Genomic DNA, 21,268 nt, shown 5'->3' with positions numbered 1-21,268 from the left:
TTTGTGGTAGATTTTTCTAGTTACAGGCTTTCTGGCCTGAACAAGAGTATCAATGACAGAATCTGAGAACCCTCGCTTTGATAAGATCAAGCGTTCAATCTCCAAGCAGTCAGTTGGAGTGAGACCAGATTCGGATGTTCGAACGGACCTTGAACAAGGTGGTCTCGTCTCAAAGGTAGCTTCCATGGTGGAGCCGATGACATATTCACCAGGTCTGCATACCAAGTCCTGCGTGGCCACGCAGGAGCTATCAAGATCACCGATGCCCTCTCCTGATTGATCCTGGCTACCAGCCTGGGGATGAGAGGAAACGGCGGGAATACATAAGCTAGTTTGAAGGTCCAAGGTGCTACTAGTGCATCTACTAGAGTCGCCTTGGGATCCCTGGATCTGGACCCGTAGCAAGGAACCTTGAAGTTCTGACGAGAGGCCATCAGATCCATGTCTGGAATGCCCCACAATTGAGTAATTTGGGCAAAGATTTCCGGATGGAGTTCCCACTCCCCCGGATGAAATGTCTGACGACTCAGAAAATCCGCTTCCCAATTTTCCACTCCTGGGATGTGGATTGCAGACAAGTGGCAGGAGTGAGTCTCCGCCCATTGAATGATTTTGGTCACTTCTTCCATCGCCAGGGAACTCCTTGTTCCCCCCTGATGGTTGATGTACGCAACAGTCGTCATGTTGTCTGATTGAAACCGTATGAATTTGGCCTTTGCTAGCTGAGGCCAAGCCTTGAGAGCATTGAATATCGCTCTCAGTTCCAGAATATTTATCGGGAGAAGAGATTCTTCCAGAGACCAAAGACCCTGAGCTTTCAGGGGTCCCCAGACCGCGCCCCAGCCCACCAGACTGGCGTCGGTCGTGACAATGACCCACTCTGGTCTGCGGAAGCTCATCCCCTGTGACAGGTTGTCCAGGGACAGCCACCAACGGAGTGAATCTCTGGTCCTCTGATCTACTTGTATCGTCGGAGACAAGTCTGTATAGTCCCCATTCCACTGACTGAGCATGCACAGTTGTAATGGTCTTAGATGAATTCGCGCAAAAGGAACTATGTCCATTGCCGCTACCATCAAACCTATTACTTCCATGCACTGCGCTATGGAAGGAAGAGGAACAGAATGAAGTATTTGACAAGAGTTTAGAAGTTTTGATTTTCTGGCCTCTGTCAGAAAAATCCTCATTTCTAAGGAGTCTATTATTGTTCCCAAGAAGGGAACCCTTGTTGACGGAGATAGAGAACTTTTTTCTGCGTTCACTTTCCACCCGTGAGATCTGAGAAAGGCCAGGACAATGTCCGTGTGAGCCTTTGCTTGTGGAAGGGACGACGCTTGAATCAGTATGTCGTCCAAGTAAGGTACTACTGCAATGCCCCTTGGTCTTAGCACCGCTAGAAGGGACCCTAGTACCTTTGTGAAAATTCTTGGAGCAGTGGCTAATCCGAACGGAAGTGCCACAAACTGGTAATGTTTGTCCAGGAATGCGAACCTCAGGAACCGATGATGTTCCTTGTGGATAGGAATATGTAGATACGCATCCTTTAAATCCACCGTGGTCATGAATTGACCTTCCTGGATGGAAGGAAGAATTGTTCGAATGGTTTCCATTTTGAACGATGGAACCTTGAGAAACTTGTTTAGGATCTTGAGATCTAAGATTGGTCTGAATGTTCCCTCTTTTTTGGGAACTACGAACAGATTGGAGTAGAACCCCATCCCTTGTTCTCCTAATGGAACAGGATGAATCACTCCCATTTTTAACAGGTCTTCTACACAATGTAAGAATGCCTGTTTTTTTATGTGGTCTGAAGACAATTGAGACCTGTGGAACCTCCCCCTTGGGGGAAGCCCCTTGAATTCCAGAAGATAACCTTGGGAGACTATTTCTAGCGCCCAAGGATCCAGAACATCTCTTGCCCAAGCCTGAGCGAAGAGAGAGAGTCTGCCCCCCACCAGATCCGGTCCCGGATCGGGGGCCAACATCTCATGCTGTCTTGGTAGCAGTGGCAGGTTTCTTGGCCTGCTTACCTTTGTTCCAGCCTTGCATTGGCCTCCAGGCTGGCTTGGCTTGAGAAGTATTACCCTCTTGCTTAGAGGACGTAGCACTTGGGGCTGGTCCGTTTCTGCGAAAGGGACGAAAATTAGGTTTATTTTTGGCCTTGAAAGACCAATCCTGAGGAAGGGCGTGGCCCTTGCCCCCAGTGATATCAGAAATAATCTCTTTCAAGTCAGGGCCAAACAGCGTTTTCCCCTTGAAAGGAATGTTAAGCAATTTGTTCTTGGAAGACGCATCCGCTGACCAAGATTTTAGCCAAAGTGCTCTGCGCGCCACAATAGCAAACCCAGAATTTTTCGCCGCTAATCTAGCCAATTGCAAAGTGGCGTCTAGGGTGAAAGAGTTAGCCAATTTGAGAGCATGAATTCTGTCCAAAATCTCCTCATAAGAAGAATCTTTATTGAGCGCCTTTTCTAGTTCATCGAACCAGAAACACGCTGCTGTAGTGACAGGAACAATGCATGAAATTGGTTGTAGAAGGTAACCTTGCTGAACAAACATCTTTTTAAGCAAACCCTCTAATTTTTTATCCATAGGATCTTTGAAAGCACAACTATCTTCTATGGGTATAGTGGTGCGTTTGTTTAGAGTAGAAACCGCCCCCTCGACCTTGGGGACTGTCTGCCATAAGTCCTTTCTGGGGTCGACCATAGGAAACAATTTCTTAAATATAGGGGGAGGGACGAAAGGTATGCCGGGCCTTTCCCATTCTTTATTTACAATGTCCGCCACCCGCTTGGGTATAGGAAAAGTTTCGGGGGGCCCCGGGACCTCTAGGAACTTGTCCATTTTACATAATTTCTCTGGAATGACCAAATTCTCACAATCATCCAGAGTAGATAACACCTCCTTAAGCAGGGCGCGGAGATGTTCCAATTTAAATTTAAATGTAATCACATCAGGTTCAGCTTGTTGAGAAATTTTCCCTGAATCTGAAATTTCTCCCTCAGAGACAAAACCTCCCTGGCCCCCTCAGACTGGTGTAGGGGCACTTCAGAACCAATATCATCAGCGTCCTCATGCTCTTCAGTATTTTCTAAAACAGAGCAGTCGCGCTTTCGCTGATAAGTGGGCATTTTGGCTAAAATGTTTTTGATAGAATTATCCATTACAGCCGTTAATTGTTGCATAGTAAGGAGTATTGGCGCACTAGATGTACTAGGGGCCTCCTGTGTGGGCAAGACTGGTGTAGACGAAGGAGGGGATGATGCAGTACCATGCTTACTCCCCTCACTTGAGGAATCATCTTGGGCATCATTTTCTCTAAATTTTGTGTCACATAAATCACATCTATTTAAATGAGAAGGAACCTTGGCTTCCCCACATACAGAACACAGTCTATCTGGTAGTTCAGACATGTTAAACAGGCATAAACTTGATAACAAAGTACAAAAAACGTTTTAAAATAAAACCGTTACTGTCACTTTAAATTTTAAACTGAACACACTTTATTACTGCAAATGTGAAAAAGTATGAAGGAATTGTTCAAAATTCACCAAAATTTCACCACAGTGTCTTAAAGCCTTAAAAGTATTGCACACCAAATTTGAAAGCTTTAACCCTTAAAATAACGGAACCGGAGCCGTTTTTATATTTAACCCCTTTACAGTCCCTGGTATCTGCTTTGCTGAGACCCAACCAAGCCCAAAGGGGAATACGATACCAAATGACGCCTTCAGAAAGTCTTTTCTATGTATCAGAGCTCCTCACACATGCATCTGCATGTCATGCTTCCCAAAAACAAGTGCGCAATAGAGGCGCGAAAATGAGGCTCTGCCTATGATTAGGGAAAGCCCCTAGAGAATAAGGTGTCCAATACAGTGCCTGCCGGTTATTTTACATAATTCCCAAGAATAAAATAATTCCTCAAAGCTATGAAGTATAAAATATGCTTATATATCAATCGTTTTAGCCCAGAAAATGTCTACAGTCTTAAAAGCCCTTGTGAAGCCCTTTTTTTCTTTATGTAATAAAAATGGCTTACCGGATCCCATAGGGAAAATGACAGCTTCCAGCATTACATCGTCTTGTTAGAAATGTGTCATACCTCAAGCAGCAAAAGTCTGCTCACTGTTTCCCCCAACTGAAGTTAATTCCTCTCAACAGTCCTGTGTGGAAACAGCCATCGATTTTAGTAACGGTTGCTAAAATCATTTTCCTCTTACAAACAGAAATCTTCATCTCTTTTCTGTTTCAGAGTAAATAGTACATACCAGCACTATTTTAAAATAACAAACTCTTGATTGAATAATAAAAACTACAGTTAAACACTAAAAAACTCTAAGCCATCTCCGTGGAGATGTTGCCTGTACAACGGCAAAGAGAATGACTGGGGAAGGCGGAGCCTAGGAGGGATCATGTGACCAGCTTTGCTGGGCTCTTTGCCATTTCCTGTTGGGGAAGAGAATATCCCACAAGTAAGGATGACGCCGTGGACCGGACACACCTATGTTGGAGAAATATTATCTGCATTAGCAAGTTTGTCATGACATTCATCACAAACAACAGCCGGAGGAACAGTTACCACAAGTTTACAACAAATACACTTAACTTTGGTAGATCCAGCATCAGGCAGCGATTTTCCAGAAGTAGCTTCTGATTCAGGGTCGATCTGAGACATCTTGCAATATGTAATAGAAAAAACAACATATAAAGCAAAATTGATCAAATTCCTTAAATGACAGTTTCAGGAATGGGAAAAAAATGCCAATGAACAAGCTTCTAGCAACCAGAAGCAAATAAACAATGAGACTTAAATAAAGTGGAGACAATGATAATGACGCCCATATTTTTTAGCACCCAAAAAGATGCCCACATTACTTGGCGCCTAAATGCTTTTGGCGCCAAAAATGACGCCACATCCGGTGACGCCGACATTTTTGGCGCAAAAACATCAAAAAAATGACGCAACTTCCGGCGACAAGTATGACGCCGGAAATGACAAAGAAAATTTTTGCGCCAAAAAAGTCTGCGCCAAAAATGACGCAATAAAATGAAGCATTTTCAGCCCCCGCGAGCCTAACAGCCCACAGGAAAAAAAAAAGTCAAATTTTAAGGTAAGAAAAATTGATTATTCATATGCATTATCCCAAATAATGAAACTGACTGTCTGAAATAAGGAATATCGAACATCCTGAATCAAGGCAAATAAATGTTTAAACACAAATATTTAGAACTTTTATATAAAAGTGCCCAACCATAGCTTAGAGTGTCACAAAAATAAGACTTACTATCCCCAGGACACTCATCTACATGTAGTAGAAAGCCAAACCAGTACTGAAACAAGAATCAGTAGAGGTAATGGTATATGTAAGAGTATATCGTCGATCTGAAAAGGGAGGTAAGAGATGAATCTCTACGACCAATAACAGAGAACCTATAAAATAGACCCCGTAGACGGAGATCATTGAATTCAAATAGGCAATACTCTCTTCACATCCCTCTGACATTCACTGCACACTGAGAGGAAAACCGGGCTCCAGCCTGCTGCGAAGCGCATATCAACGAAGAATCTAGCACAAACTTACTTCACCACCTCCACGGGTGGCAAAGTTTGTAAAACTGATTTGTGGGTGTGGTGAGGGGTGTATTTATAAGCATTTTGAGGTTTGGGAAACTTTGCCCCTCCTGGTAGGAATGTATATCCCATACGTCACTAGCTCATGGACTCTTGCTAATTACATGAAAGAAATTTATGCTTACCTGATCAATTCTCTTTCCTGGCATGGAGTCCACAACCCGCCCTTTTTTTAATGTTTAAGGCAGCGTTTATTTTTAATCTTCAGGCACTTCTATACCCCTTGTGTTCCTCTTTCCGTTTTCCCTCAGCCGAATGACTGGGGATTATGGTAAGTGGGAGGGATACTTAAGCTTTGCTGGGGTGTGTCTGCCTCCTCCTGGTGACCAGGTGCTGAATTCCCAACAGTAATGAATGGAATCTTGGACTCTCCATGCCAGGAAAGAAAATAATTTATCAGGTAAGCATAAATTTCGCTTTTTCACTATAATGGCCCTTCAATAATATATATTGTTGCTCCCTGGACCACAAGCAATCACAATATTTAAAAATACATATGGTAGAATTAGTGTCTCCCTGAATAATATATATGCAACTCAAAAAAAAAAATGGATATAATAAAGATTATCAACATACATCCTTATGTAAGAGGCAAAGAATCATAAAGTGACTTACCTATATGAGCTCTGTCAGAAATTGTTAATCTTTTCTCCCAGTCTGTTAAACCTAAAACAATAAGAAAGAACAGAAACAATATTTAGCATCAAGTAACCGCCTCTAAAAAAAAAACTTGCATTTATGATTCCATTTTTTCTAAATACAATATGGTAATCAATAATAAAAATCTACATATTATTGCTATTTTGCACCAGTCTGAGTACATGGTTTACATTATTATATATTTATACGTTTTTTTTTTTCTAAAAACTTATTAAATTAGTAAGGGAAAAAACACCAAACCACTTCAGAACATGGCACAAACTGCTATACCCTTGTGCAGGAACAAACATGGAACTTTCAACAATAACTATGCAATCCGTTTTACAATGTGCTTTTTTTCCTATTGAAAACGCCTTTACAGGAGTTGAACAGGAACGTTGGGTCATAATGCAATAACCTCTCCTTGGAAAAAGAGGGATTAGGACAAAAGGATGGAACAACAATTTCCTGATTGATATTGTGAGTTAAGATAACCATAGGTAAAAACTCCATCTTTTTCTGAAGCCTTATCTGAATGGAACACTAGATAAGGTGGATCACACTGGAGGGCAGACAATTCTGACACTATACAAGCAGAGGAAATAGCTAACAGAAACAACAATTTCCAAGTTAGTAACTTAATATCAATAGAATGCATAGACTCAAACGTAGCCTGTTGAACTCTTAAGAACAAGATTAAGGCTCCATGGAGGAGCAATAAGGTTTGAAAACAGGTCTAATTCTAGCAACAGCTTGAACAAACTACTAAACATCTGGCAAACCAGCCAACCTCTTAAGCAACAAAACAAAAAGATATATCAGTGCCAACCCCTCACTCACTGCCTCATAATAGTCCCCTATCTCCAAAGGCGGACCTGCAGAGCAAAAGACAAAGAATGAAAGTATTTTATATAGGCGCAAACGAATGATGGAGTGGAATTTTAAGTATAAGATTAAAAAAACTGCTTAGTATAAAAATTGTAATTAAAAAAATGGCTTAAAATAGGATATATACCTAAATGGGTGTTCAGGACAGCACTTATATAAGTCTAAATATATTCCCACAGAATATGTAGAAAAATAAAAAGTTTATTCCTCAAATCAAAATTAAAGTTATATAGAGTGTAAAAAACAGTAATAAAGATGTGCACATCCAATATATTTAAAAATAAGTAATCTATTAAAAAGTTACTAATACATATGCTTAGACCACATACAATAGGGCATAAAAGTGCAACTGCACGGTAGGTGCCAACATCACCAATAATGGCCAATATCAGCCATAATTGATAGTGAAATCAGTTTATACTCCCCCAAAGGGGATGTTAAGGCACAGAAAGACTTCTCTTATGCGCGTAATGTCCCGGCAGATGCTAAGTGCTGAGCCACTGGTAGTGGCGTCTGACGGCTCCGTTTAGATTGACCGTTGGTAGTCACGTGATCCTGGGTTTACCACTTCCCTGCGGTTTGAAAAACGGGGAAATCCCTTTAACCATATGTTGAATCCGTGGATTGTTTTGAACAGCGATTTCAGCAGTGATCCGCGTTTATCATTGCTGGAGCTTACAAATTTCAGCCTTTTTGGACAATGTAGAAAAAAAAACAATCCTCCAAAGATGCTCCAAAGCAAACACAGAGTGTGATCTGTGATGGTTGGAGATACAAGGATAACCACCCAACGCGTTTCACCCTAGAGCCCATTGCCCTGTTTAACCCTTTGGTACTGAGAAAGATTGGACTGCCTGCTGTTTCTGAACCCTGCATTGCCCATTGACCTTTCTTCTGCTTAACCCTATTGGTACTCAGGAAGTCTGAACTTATTGCACTGTGCACTACCTGGTGAGCATTCCTTTTATTTTTTGTGTTACTCAGGGGAGTTGTACTGTTTGCTTACTTCCGATCCCTACTCAGCTGTAACGTGCTTCTCATCAACCCTTGCTGCTTATGGTGATTGCTGTTCCTGTACTACCTCATTCCTTCTATCCGTTAAATTAAGTTCTGGGATTTTTCCTTATCTTTCCATGCTGGGATAAGAAGACTACTGGCCAGGATCGGTCTGATAAGGAAATACCCCACGAACATTACATTTAATGGCTTCTGGACGCTTAAGATCTTATGAAAAAACATTTAAGCATTTTACCAGTTACAACCTAAGTGTCATTTCTGGTATTTTATATACACACACTGATATCAAACCATACATACCCTTTCCTTTTTTTAGATTTTTCTCAGCTTCTTCAAATAAGCCAGGGAGATGTATTACTACACCATTTCCTATAGAAACAAAAATGCATAAAAAATAAAATTAGAGATGTTAAAATTATCAAAGAAACAAGTCTTAAGAGAGAGATACATTAGATCTTTCTTTGCATAAATGTTTTGTAAATAATCCATTTATATAGCCTTGATAGCTTTTTTTTTTTAAATGTATAGTTTTGCTTATTTTTAAAATAAGCAAACAGCATCTAGCAAATATAAGAGAGGCGCCTCATGTGTGTATCATTCACCAAATAAACAATATAGAAAATGTCTCACATTTCCATAGAGCCCCCTTATGTGCTAGTAGAAGCAGGGTTACAGTATAAAGGTGCGTCAGATCACCTCCTCCCGACATTTGCACGTAGTCCAGAACAGCTCAAACACACTCATAGTGATGAACCAAACAGTAGGCACATTACATTTGATATGTGCACCTGGCAATTAGGGCTTGTAAACACTGTTGTAGTTTAAAAACTGATTAAAACCATATAAAATTCAAACAATACAGTGTTAAAAGCTGGTGGGTATACACAGTCTGTACCCCCAGATATGCAACGTGTTTCACAGCAGTTACGCCGTTTCCTCAGGCAGATGCATTTTCTATCCGATTTGCCTATTTGGTGACTGATACACACATGAGGCGCCTCTCTTATATTTGCTAGATGCTGCTGCTTTATTCCACTACATTTGTGTGAAGAGGAGTGCAGCCACTGCGATCCGGAAATTGCTACAGGAAATTTAACCCCTGATGAACCGACAATACATGGGAGTCTAGGAGCTTTAACCCCTGATGAACTGACAATATATACGGGAGTTCAATATATCCTGTGACTAGGGTTATTGTTGTGCATCATTATCTGTATATACTTTGTTTCACCTTGTATGTTTTATGTATTCTATCATAAAGCGCCCTCTATATAGCCATTTTTATAGTTCTTGTTGAATTATTTTAAAATAACATTGTGCTGATTTTCAAAATAATAAACAAAGCTCCAAAGTTTTAGGAGAATACTGATGTATACTTACTCCAGCTTGCTCCTGTTTGTGTAAAGGGTCTTTTCATATTCAGAGGATGGGGGGGAGGGGTCTGCTTTTAGTGCTATACAACCACTTTCAGTGGGTGTTCCAGCTAACCTTTTCAACCGTGCTAAACTGGGAGCTTCTACGCAAGTTTTTAAACCGTTTTATACTGGATTTTTAGATCAGTATCTGTGCATATTTTTTATAGTAGTGCCTATTACATGCAGTTAAATTAAAATTGGTGTATACTGTCTCTAAGTAAAGTCATGTTTTTCAATTTGCAACATTCACCTCTAAAGCTTAAAAAGACCCATTGAATACAGAATGTTTGCAAAATCAAGAAACGCACAACCCAAATACAATGCAATAGCACTTACTCTGAATTTCAAATGAACAGTATTATTTTTTTCTGATAACTTTCAAAAGCCTTCCCTTTTTCCCTGCACATCATGTGACAGTCATTAGCAAGTCACAGAATTCTGCTTAAAGTGACACTCAAGTCAAAATAAACTTATGATTCAGAAAGAGCAGCAGTTTTAAGAGTTATCAATTCACTTCCATTATCAAATTTTGCAGTCTTTTTCTATGCACACTTTCTGGGGAACAAAATCCTACTGAGCATGTGCTAAAGCTCAAAGGGTATACATATACTAGTCTGTGATTGGCTGATGTCTGACACATGATAAAGGAGGCAAGAAAATGAAGAGAAAAAATAAATGTGTCTAAATAAATCTACGGCTTATTTGAAATTCAGAGTAGGTGTTAAATAATTGTCTTTTTATTATGCACTTGTTAATTATTTAATTCTACTTCATTGAGTGGTCCTTTAATAAGAGCGGTTGCCTCAGAAAGCGTGCATAGAAAAATGGAAGTAAATTGGAATAATGAAATGTGTCCATTTGAAAACTACTCAGGTTTGTCATATATGATTGTACAATGCGGTCTCAGAAAAAAAAAAGTGCCATCTTACGATCCTTACCATGCGCTGGCCTGTGCAATTTAACCATTACTGAGACGTGCCCACTACAAGTAAACTTCACCACCACCTAAACCAGTGCTTGACAAATCTGTTTAAAAAATTTGGAGACCGTAAGAATAATTACGAGCCAGACATATTTTTAGGAGCCCGACACAGTGGGATTTGTATATAGATATATGAAGAATTATCCAAAAAGTTAGGAGCAAGGGGTAAAATTGTAGGAGCCAGTGTCTCCCAGGCTCCTGGGTTTGTCGAGCCCTGACCTAAACCATGACATCCTCACACCCAGCATACAAAAAAATAAAATTTAAATAAACTTGGTGTTATGACAAGCCAACAGGTTATCTGCAAGTAATATATGGTCAATAAAATTGATCTATATAAACACAAACTGCTACCTTATGTGCAGTGGCTTTATTTTATTGTCCATCATAAGACATTTTTAATAGGACTGGAACCTATTTTAAGGGAATTTTATTCAATGGTATGCATTGACAAGGTACTTTAAAAGGGTCATAGACCACAAAACATCAAGTTAAACTCATGTTCTAGATAGAGAATGTCATTTTAAAAAGGGACAGTGAAGTCCAAAAAAACCTTTCATGATTTAAATAGGGCATGTAATTTTAAACAACTTTCCAGTTTACTAAAAGCTAAACCTAGGAGGTTCATATGCTATTTTCTTAGACCTTGAAGGCCGCCTCTAATCTGAAATTTGACAGTTTTTCACCACTAGAGGGTGTTAGTTCATGTGTTTCATATAGATAACATTGAGCTCATGCATGTGAAGCTCCTAGGAGTGATCACTGATAGGCTAAAATGCAAGTCTGTCAAAAGAATTGAAATAAGGGGGCAGTTTGCAGAGGCTTAGATACAAGATAATTACAGAGGTAAAAAGTGTATTATAACTGTGTTGGTTATGCAAAACTGGGGAATGGGTAAATAAAGGGATTATCTACCTTTTTAAACAACAAAAATTCTGGTGTTGTCTGTCCCTTTAAGAAACCTTTCAATTTACTTTTACTATCAAAATTTACTTAGTTCTTTTGATGTTCTTTATTGAAAAGAGTGCACTACTGGGAACTACACACGTGCCATGTCATTGGATCACAAAATGTGTTCAGTTAGGTCCCAGGAACACATTGTTGCTAAATGCTCTGCTGCAGATTTTAACATTTGCACAGTTATAGCATTTTACTAATGTACCATTGCTTGTGAGCAATTTCTTGTTGCACTGTTATGTCTCAAATCAGTACAATATTTCAATGAACAGTTAAAGGGATTATCTTTTTAAAAAACAAAAATTCTTGTTGACTTTCCCTTTATTACCCATTCCCCAGTTTTGTATAACCAACACAGTTCTAATAATAAACGTTTTACCTCTGTAATTACCTTGTATCCTACAAGCCCCTGCAGACAGCCCCCTTATTTTAGTTCATTTGACAGACTTGCATTTTAGCCAATCAGTGCTCACTCCTCGGTAAATTCACATGCGTGAGCTCAATGTTATCTATGTGAAACACAAACTAATGCCCTCTAGTGATGAAAAACTATCAAAATGCTATCAGATTAGAGGCGGCCTTCAAGATCTAAGAAATTAGCATATGAACCTCCTAGGTTCAGCTTTCAACTAAGAATAGCAAGAGAACAAAGCAAAATTAAGATAAAAGTAAATTGGAAGGTTGTTTAAAATTACATGCCCTATTTGAATCACAAATTTTTTTTTGGACTTAACAGTCCCTTTAATATCTCACGGTTGCCCAGCTGTGGAGCTATCTAAGAGATACCACCCATCTTTTAAATCTATTGCATGATTTTACTTGGGAAGATGGTTACAGCTGGGTAACCAAAGATGTTGTATCTTTGTATTCTAATACCTCATTTGTGCCGTAAAGCATTTTCGGACTACTGCTACAGATTTTGATCATGAGCAGATTTTCTTTGAGAGCAATTGCGAAAGGGCAATTTATTCGTATGAAACAAAACTGTTCACGGGCAGAGGATTACAATGAAGAGTGCAGGAGGTTAAAGGGACAGTCAAGTCCAAAAAAAAAAAAAAAAAAAACTTTCATTTTTCAAATAGGGCATGTCATTTTAAACAACTTTCCAATTTACTTTTATCAACAATTTTGATTTGTTCGCTTGGTATTCTAGTTGAAAGCAAACCTAGAAAGGCATATATGATCATTTATAAGCCCTTGAAGGCCGCCTCTATTTTATTTACTTTTCACAGCAGGGGAGAGCAAGCTCACGTAGGCCATATAGATAGCATTGTGATCACGCCCGTGGCTAGTGGCAGACACGGCACTAATTGGCTAAATAGCAACTATATGCAAAATAACTAAAAGTCATGTGATTAGGGGCGGTCAGAAGATGCTTAGATACAAGTTAGTCACAGAAGTAAAAAGTGTATTAATATAACAGTGTTGGTTTTGCAAAATTGGGGAATGGGTAATAAAGGGATTATCTCTCTTTTTAAACAACAAAAATTCTGGTGTTGACTGTCCCTTTAAGTGAAAACCTCAGTGAAAGAGGTTATGGTAAACGTACAATTAATAATGCATTAAAATAAGTTGGTAACATATCTAGGGAAAAACTTTTGGGGAAAAAAAAAGTGATAAGGATGAAAAATACTTGATTAAGCAATTATCACCCTACTGTAACGTTTGTCACTAGTCAGTGACCAGTATCAACAAATTTGCAGTATCATTAAAAAACATCTTCCAATTCTTTTGGCAAATAAGTTAAAAGATACTGTGGAAAGGGGATGTAGGTTTTCCTCCAGACGTAGTGTGACCCTAGGTAACATTCTTTCACCTACTAGATTACCAAAAGTAGGTGTGAAAAGTAGTTGGCTAATGTGGTAACTCAAGGTGCAAAGCCTGTGATTATATTGAGCAATATTCACACTTTGAGTCCTATGTTACAGGAGATAGATATGAAACATCTCAATGTATAAATTGTAGTATGGGATATATAATTTATCTTATCATGTGTAACTTGCAAACTTCAATACGTGGGCCTCACTACTAGGGAAGTGAGGTCCCATATACGTGAACATCCAAGCAATATAAATTGCAATAAAAATACATTTTGACACACAGTATGATTATTATTATCATAACATCTGTGAAATATGTTTTTTGATAGGTTACACTATCTTGGTTTTGATTGAAACCTTGACCATGTTTATATGTTTCTATATGTTTCTTTATTACAGGACTTTGTAAAATACTTCAATTTATGTTCATTTTCTTATCAATTTGATCTATCTAGAGGTTAGAAGCTTCCATATAGGTAAGATCTCTATTTTTCTTAATTTAATTTTACAACTTATGCACAATGTGAAATTATCCAATTTTCTGTATAAAATGTAGTCTATTTATATATGCAACTTTTGATGATTATTTATTGTTATTGCTCATATGCACCAATATATGTGTGCAAAATAGTACTAGTAATTAGCATCAATCCAATTACCTTATAGTTGTTAGATCACTGTTGCACATTTATCCAGTACCAAATATATTATTTAAAGAGAGCGATAACATAGAATGGTGTGTTCTTTCTTGAAGTATTTAGACATGTATAAAATTGTGTTTTTTCGTTAAGTAACTTGATATGTATTGACAGATTATGATGTACATGGTATTTACACTATACGCTAATGCTTTAAGATTTATTAAGAAATTCCGGTGTTTACTGATCAGGTGTTGCCTTTATAAGTACAATCAGCTTTCACCTGACCTTTTGTGAGTACGGGGCAATTCCGAAACGCGTCCTAGGTTGGGATGTGTGCTGTACTACTGTTTTGTATTTTAATCCTTGTATGCTATTAGCCCACGTTGGTTAACTTTTAACCATTAAAGCTCATATTTTTTGAGTGAGCCACTCTGGATTGCTTTTCTTTTGATGTTACGTTTTGAACTACTCCACTGGGCTCTCAATAACACATACCAGGGCTCTGACCCCCTAATCCTAACCCAGATGTGCCTGACTAGAGTCTAGCTGAAAGGAACACGGAAGAGGGATACAGCCGACTGGAGAAGCGCATAGTGCAGGTTCCCTGGATAAGGTGAATCGTTTCCAGTCTGCAGAGCTTTTATCTACATACTGTAAGCGGATTTCCTATTGTTCCGTTATGTTTTTGCTATGTCACTGATGATTACTCTGTCTTGAGGCCGCTGGAGGTTTATGCTATAACCACTGCTAGTGCGGACTGTTCGTTTGCTGTTGAGATATTTTGACTTGACAGTATTATCAGCAACACCCAGGAGTGCAATTTAGGATAAGAGTATAATTGTTTTTTTAGTCCTTAACAGTTAATCTTCAAAGTGCAGGTTAAAGAAGCTATTGTTTGTCAAGTGAAAATTTAGGAGAATGAAAACAGGATTGCCCAATTTTCGAAATTCTGTGAGGGTCATGAATGCACTGCAGAGAGGCAATAAAAAACAGAATTTATGTTTACCTGATAAATTACTTTCTCCAACGGTGTGTCCGGTCCACGGCGTCATCCTTACTTGTGGGATATTCTCTTCCCCAACAGGAAATGGCAAAGAGCCCAGCAAAGCTGGTCACATGATCCCTCCTAGGCTCCGCCTACCCCAGTCATTCGACCGACGTTAAGGAGGAATATTTGCATAGGAGAAACCATATGGTACCGTGGTGACTGTAGTTAAAGAAAATAAATTATCAGACCTGATTAAAAAAACCAGGGCGGGCCGTGGACCGGACACACCGTTGGAGAAAGTAATTTATCAGGTAAACATAAATTCTGTTTTCTCCAACATAGGTGTGTCCGGTCCACGGCGTCATCCTTACTTGTGGGAACCAATACCAAAGCTTTAGGACACGGATGAAAGGAGGGAGCAAATCAGGTCACCTAAATGGAAGGCACCACGGCTTGCAAAACCTTTCTCCCAAAAATAGCCTCAGAAGAAGCAAAAGTATCAAACTTGTAAAATTTGGTAAAAGTGTGCAGTGAAGACCAAGTCGCTGCCCTACATATCTGATCAACAGAAGCCTCGTTCTTGAAGGCCCATGTGGAAGCCACAGCCCTAGTGGAATGAGCTGTGATTCTTTCGGGAGGCTGCCGTCCGGCAGTCTCGTAAGCCAATCTGATGATGCTTTTAATCCAAAAAGAGAGAGAGGTAGAAGTTGCTTTTTGACCTCTCCTTTTACCGGAATAAACAACAAACAAGGAAGATGTTTGTCTAAAATCCTTTGTAGCATCTAAATAGAATTTTAGAGCGCGAACAACATCCAAATTGTGCAACAAACGTTCCTTCTTTGAAACTGGTTTCGGACACAGAGAAGGTACGATAATCTCCTGGTTAATGTTTTTGTTAGAAACAACTTTTGGAAGAAAACCAGGTTTAGTACGTAAAACCACCTTATCTGCATGGAACACCAGATAAGGAGGAGAACACTGCAGAGCAGATAATTCTGAAACTCTTCTAGCAGAAGAAATTGCAACTAAAAACAAAACTTTCCAAGATAATAACTTAATATCAACGGAATGCAAGGGTTCAAACGGAACCCCCTGAAGAACTGAAAGAACTAAATTGAGACTCCAAGGAGGAGTCAAAGGTTTGTAAACAGGCTTAATTCTAACCAGAGCCTGAACAAAGGCTTGAACATCTGGCACAGCGGCCAGCTTTTTGTGAAGTAACACAGACAAGGCAGAAATCTGTCCCTTCAGGGAACTTGCAGATAATCCTTTTTCCAATCCTTCTTGAAGGAAGGATAGAATCCTAGGAATCTTAACCTTGTCCCAAGGGAATCCTTTAGATTCACACCAACAGATATATTTTTTCCAAATTTTGTGGTAAATCTTTCTAGTTACAGGCTTTCTGGCCTGAACAAGAGTATCGATAACAGAATCTGAGAATCCTCGCTTCGATAAGATCAAGCGTTCAATCTCCAAGCAGTCAGCTGGAGTGAAACCAGATTCGGATGCTCGAACGGACCCTGAACAAGAAGGTCTCGTCTCAAAGGTAGCTTCCAAGGAGGAGCCGATGACATATTCACCAGATCTGCGTACCAAGTCCTGCGTGGCCACGCAGGAGCTATCAAGATCACCGACGCCCTCTCCTGATTGATCCTGGCTACCAGCCTGGGGATGAGAGGAAACGGCGGGAACACATAAGCTAGTTTGAAGGTCCAAGGTGCTACTAGTGCATCCACTAGAGCCGCCTTGGGATCCCTGGATCTGGACCCGTAGCAAGGAACTTTGAAGTTCTGACGAGAGGCCATCAGATCCATGTCTGGAATGCCCCACAGCTGAGTGACTTGGGCAAAGATTTCCGGATGGAGTTCCCACTCCCCCGGATGCAATGTCTGACGACTCAGAAAATCCGCTTCCCAATTTTCCACTCCTGGGATGTGGATAGCAGACAGGTGGCAGGAGTGAGACTCCGCCCATAGAATGATTTTGGTCACTTCTTCCATCGCCAGGGAACTCCTTGTTCCCCCCTGATGGTTGATGTACGCAACAGTTGTCATGTTGTCTGATTGAAACCGTATGAACTTGGCCCTCGCTAGCTGAGGCCAAGCCTTGAGAGCATTGAATATCGCTCTCAGTTCCAGAATATTTATCGGTAGAAGAGATTCTTCCCGAGACCAAAGACCCTGAGCTTTCAGGGATCCCCAGACCGCGCCCCAGCCCATCAGACTGGCGTCGGTCGTGACAATGACCCACTCTGGTCTGCGGAATGTCATCCCTCGTGACAGGTTGTCCAGGGACAGCCACCAACGGAGTGAGTCTCTGGTCCTCTGATTTACTTGTATCTTCGGAGACAAGTCTGTATAGTCCCCATTCCACTGACTGAGCATGCACAGTTGTAATGGTCTTAGATGAATGCGTGCAAAAGGAACTATGTCCATTGCCGCTACCATCAACCCGATCACTTCCATGCACTGAGCTATGGAAGGAAGAGGAACGGAATGAAGTATCCGACAAGAGTCTAGAAGCTTTGTTTTTCTGGCCTCTGTCAGAAAAATCCTCATTTCTAAGGAGTCTATTATTGTTCCCAAGAAGGGAACCCTTGTTGACGGAGATAGAGAACTCTTTTCCACGTTCACTTTCCATCCGTGCGATCTGAGAAAGGCCAGGACAATGTCCGTGTGAGCCTTTGCTTGAGGAAGGGACGACGCTTGAATCAGAATGTCGTCCAAGTAAGGTACTACAGCAATGCCCCTTGGTCTTAGCACAGCTAGAAGGGACCCTAGTACCTTTGTGAAAATCCTTGGAGCAGTGGCTAATCCGAAAGGAAGCGCCACGAACTGGTAATGTTTGTCCAGGAATGCGAACCTCAGGAACCGATGATGTTCCTTGTGGATAGGAATATGTAGATACGCATCCTTTAAATCCACCGTGGTCATGAATTGACCTTCCTGGATGGAAGGAAGAATAGTTCGAATGGTTTCCATCTTGAACGATGGAACCTTGAGAAACTTGTTTAAGATCTTGAGATCTAAGATTGGTCTGAACGTTCCCTCTTTTTTGGGAACTATAAACAGATTGGAGTAGAACCCCATCCCTTGTTCTCTTAATGGAACGGGATGAATCACTCCCATTTTTAACAGGTCTTCTACACAATGTAAGAATGCCTGTCTTTTTATGTGGTCTGAAGACAACTGAGACCTGTGGAACCTCCCCCTTGGGGGAAGTCCCTTGAATTCCAGAAGATAACCTTGGGAGACTATTTCTAGCGCCCAAGGATCCAGAACATCTCTTGCCCAAGCCTGAGCGAAGAGAGAGAGTCTGCCCCCCACCAGATCCGGTCCCGGATCGGGGGCCAACATTTCATGCTGTCTTGGTAGCAGTGGCAGGTTTCTTGGCCTGCTTTCCCTTGTTCCAGCCTTGCATTGGTCTCCAAGCTGGCTTGGCTTGAGAAGTATTACCCTCTTGCTTAGAGGACGTAGCACTTTGGGCTGGTCCGTTTCTACGAAAGGGACGAAAATTAGGTTTATTCTTTGCCTTGAAAGGCCGATCCTGAGGAAGGGCGTGGCCCTTACCCCCAGTGATATCCGAGATAATCTCTTTCAAGTCAGGGCCAAACAGCGTTTTCCCCTTGAAAGGAATGTTAAGTAACTTGTTCTTGGAAGACGCATCAGCCGACCAAGATTTCAACCAAAGCGCTCTGCGCGCCACAATAGCAAACCCAGAATTCTTAGCCGCTAACCTAGCCAATTGCAAAGTGGCGTCTAGGGTGAAAGAATTAGCCAATTTGAGAGCATTGATTCTGTCCATAATCTCCTCATAAGGAGGAGAATCACTGTCGACCGCCTTTATCAGCTCATCGAACCAGAAACATGCGGCTGTAGCGACAGGGACAATGCATGAAATTGGTTGTAGAAGGTAACCCTGCTGAACAAACATCTTTTTAAGCAAACCTTCTAATTTTTTATCCATAGGATCTTTGAAAGCACAACTATCCTCTATGGGTATAGTGGTGCGTTTGTTTAAAGTGGAAACCGCTCCCTCGACCTTGGGGACTGTCTGCCATAAGTCCTTTCTGGGGTCGACCATAGGAAACAATTTTTTAAATATGGGGGGAGGGACGAAAGGAATACCGGGCCTTTCCCATTCTTTAGTAACAATGTCCGCCACCCGCTTGGGTATAGGAAAAGCTTCTGGGAGCCCCGGCACCTCTAGGAACTTGTCCATTTTACATAGTTTCTCTGGGATGACCAACTTGTCACAATCATCCAGAGTGGATAATACCTCCTTAAGCAGAATGCGGAGATGTTCCAACTTAAATTTAAATGCAATCACATCAGGTTCAGCTTGTTGAGAAATGTTCCCTGAATCAGTAATTTCTCCCTCAGACAAAACCTCCCTGGCCCCATCAGACTGAGTTAGGGGCCCTTCAGAAATATTAATATCAGCGTCGTCATGCTCTTCAGTATCTAAAACAGAGCAGTCGCGCTTACGCTGATAAGTGTTCATTTTGGCTAAAATGTTTTTGACAGAATTATCCATTACAGCCGTTAATTGTTGCATAGTAAGGAGTATTGGCGCGCTAGATGTACTAGGGGCCTCCTGAGTGGGCAAGACTCGTGTAGACGAAGGAGGGAATGATGCAGTACCATGCTTACTCCCCTCACTTGAGGAATCATCTTGGGCATCATTGTCATTGTCACATAAATCACATTTATTTAAATGAATAGGAATTCTGGCTTCCCCACATTCAGAACACAGTCTATCTGGTAGTTCAGACATGTTAAACAGGCATAAACTTGATAACAAGTACAAAAAACGTTTTAAAATAAAACCGTTACTGTCACTTTAAATTTTAAACTGAACACACTTTATTACTGCAAATGCGAAAAAACATGAAGGAATTGTTCAAAATTCACCAAATTTTCACCACAGTGTCTTAAAGCCTTAAAAGTATTGCACACCAAATTTGGAAGCTTTAACCCTTAAAATAACGGAACCGGAGCCGTTTTGAACTTTAACCCCTTACAGTCCCTGGTATCTGCTTTGCTGAGACCCAACCAAGCCCCAAGGGGAATACGATACCAAATGACGCCTTCAGAAAGTCTTTTCTAAGTATCAGAGATCCTCTCACATGCGACTGCATGCCATGCCTCTCAAAAACAAGTGCGCAACACCGGCGCGAAAATGAGGCTCTGCCTATGCTTTGGGAAAGCCCCTAAAGAATAAGGTGTCTAAAACAGTGCCTGCCGATATTATTTTTTCTAAATACCCAGATAAAATGATTCCTCAAGGCTAAATATGTGTTAATAATCAATCGATTTAGCCCAAAAAAAGTCTACAGTCTTAATAAGCCCTTTTTGAAGCCCTTATTTACAATCGTAATAAACATGGCTTACCGGATCCCAGAGGGAAAATGACAGCTTCCAGCATTACATCGTCTTGTTAGAATGTGTCATACCTCAAGCAGCAAGAGACTGCTCACTGTTCCCCCAACTGAAGTTAATTGCTCTCAACAGTCCTGTGTGGAACAGCCATGGATTTTAGTGACGGTTGCTAAAATCATTTTCCTCATACAAACAGAAATCTTCATCTCTTTTCTGTTTCTGAGTAAATAGTACATACCAGCACTATTTCAAAATAACAAACTCTTGATTGAATAATAAAAACTACAGTTAAACACTAAAAAACTCTAAGCCATCTCCGTGGAGATGTTGCCTGTACAACGGCAAAGAGAATGACTGGGGTAGGCGGAGCCTAGGAGGGATCATGTGACCAGCTTTGCTGGGCTCTTTGCCATTTCCTGTTGGGGAAGAGAATATCCCACAAGTAAGGATGACGCCGTGGACCGGACACACCTATGTTGGAGAAATAAAGTAGCACACTGTAATCAAACTAGACTAGTAACTGATCCATCAGATATGCCTGCTTAAAAAGGGAACTACCACAATACTTCACAAATATTCATCATTTTCAAAAGTTAAAAAACAAATTGGCAAAAAAATATTTATATATATTTATTAAAACCAAGTAATGTAACCCAGTTTAAGTTTTTTTTTTGTACATTCATTTTATTTTTAGATCACTGAAAAAAAACATAAATCAAGAATGCTCCACAGTTAACAGTACATTGCAAGTGAAGGCTGCTTTCAACTATGTCATGCAGAACGTTACAGCAGCTGTCCTGTAGTAGATCATATAGCATAAAAACTGCTTATAATGAAGTCAGTCAATACCATATGGTACATGGTCATAATTAAGAGTCAGGGGCTAAAACATTAAGAAAATTTAT

The 21,268-nt window shown here is 40.4% G+C and overlaps 1 protein-coding gene across 1 annotated transcript in view; it reads right to left on the bottom strand.

Moving 5' to 3' along the window:
• ADSS2 (adenylosuccinate synthase 2) overlaps positions 1 to 21,268 on the bottom strand; it is a 306,217-nt gene that overhangs the window by 215,350 nt on the left and 69,599 nt on the right. Inside the window, exons 3-4 of the mRNA XM_053711169.1 lie at positions 8,480 to 8,548; positions 6,251 to 6,301 (exon numbers count right to left, since the gene is read on the bottom strand). Of these exons, the coding sequence (XP_053567144.1) occupies positions 6,251 to 6,301; positions 8,480 to 8,548 (120 nt within the window). The remainder of the gene's footprint in view (positions 1 to 6,250; positions 6,302 to 8,479; positions 8,549 to 21,268) is intronic.

The sequence above is a fragment of the Bombina bombina genome, chromosome 4 (genome assembly GCF_027579735.1).
Source record: "Bombina bombina isolate aBomBom1 chromosome 4, aBomBom1.pri, whole genome shotgun sequence".
In the NCBI taxonomy this organism is placed as follows: Eukaryota; Metazoa; Chordata; class Amphibia; order Anura; family Bombinatoridae; genus Bombina; species Bombina bombina.
Note: the sequence above shows the minus strand (reverse complement) of the source record. Positions and strands in the feature narration are given on the sequence as shown.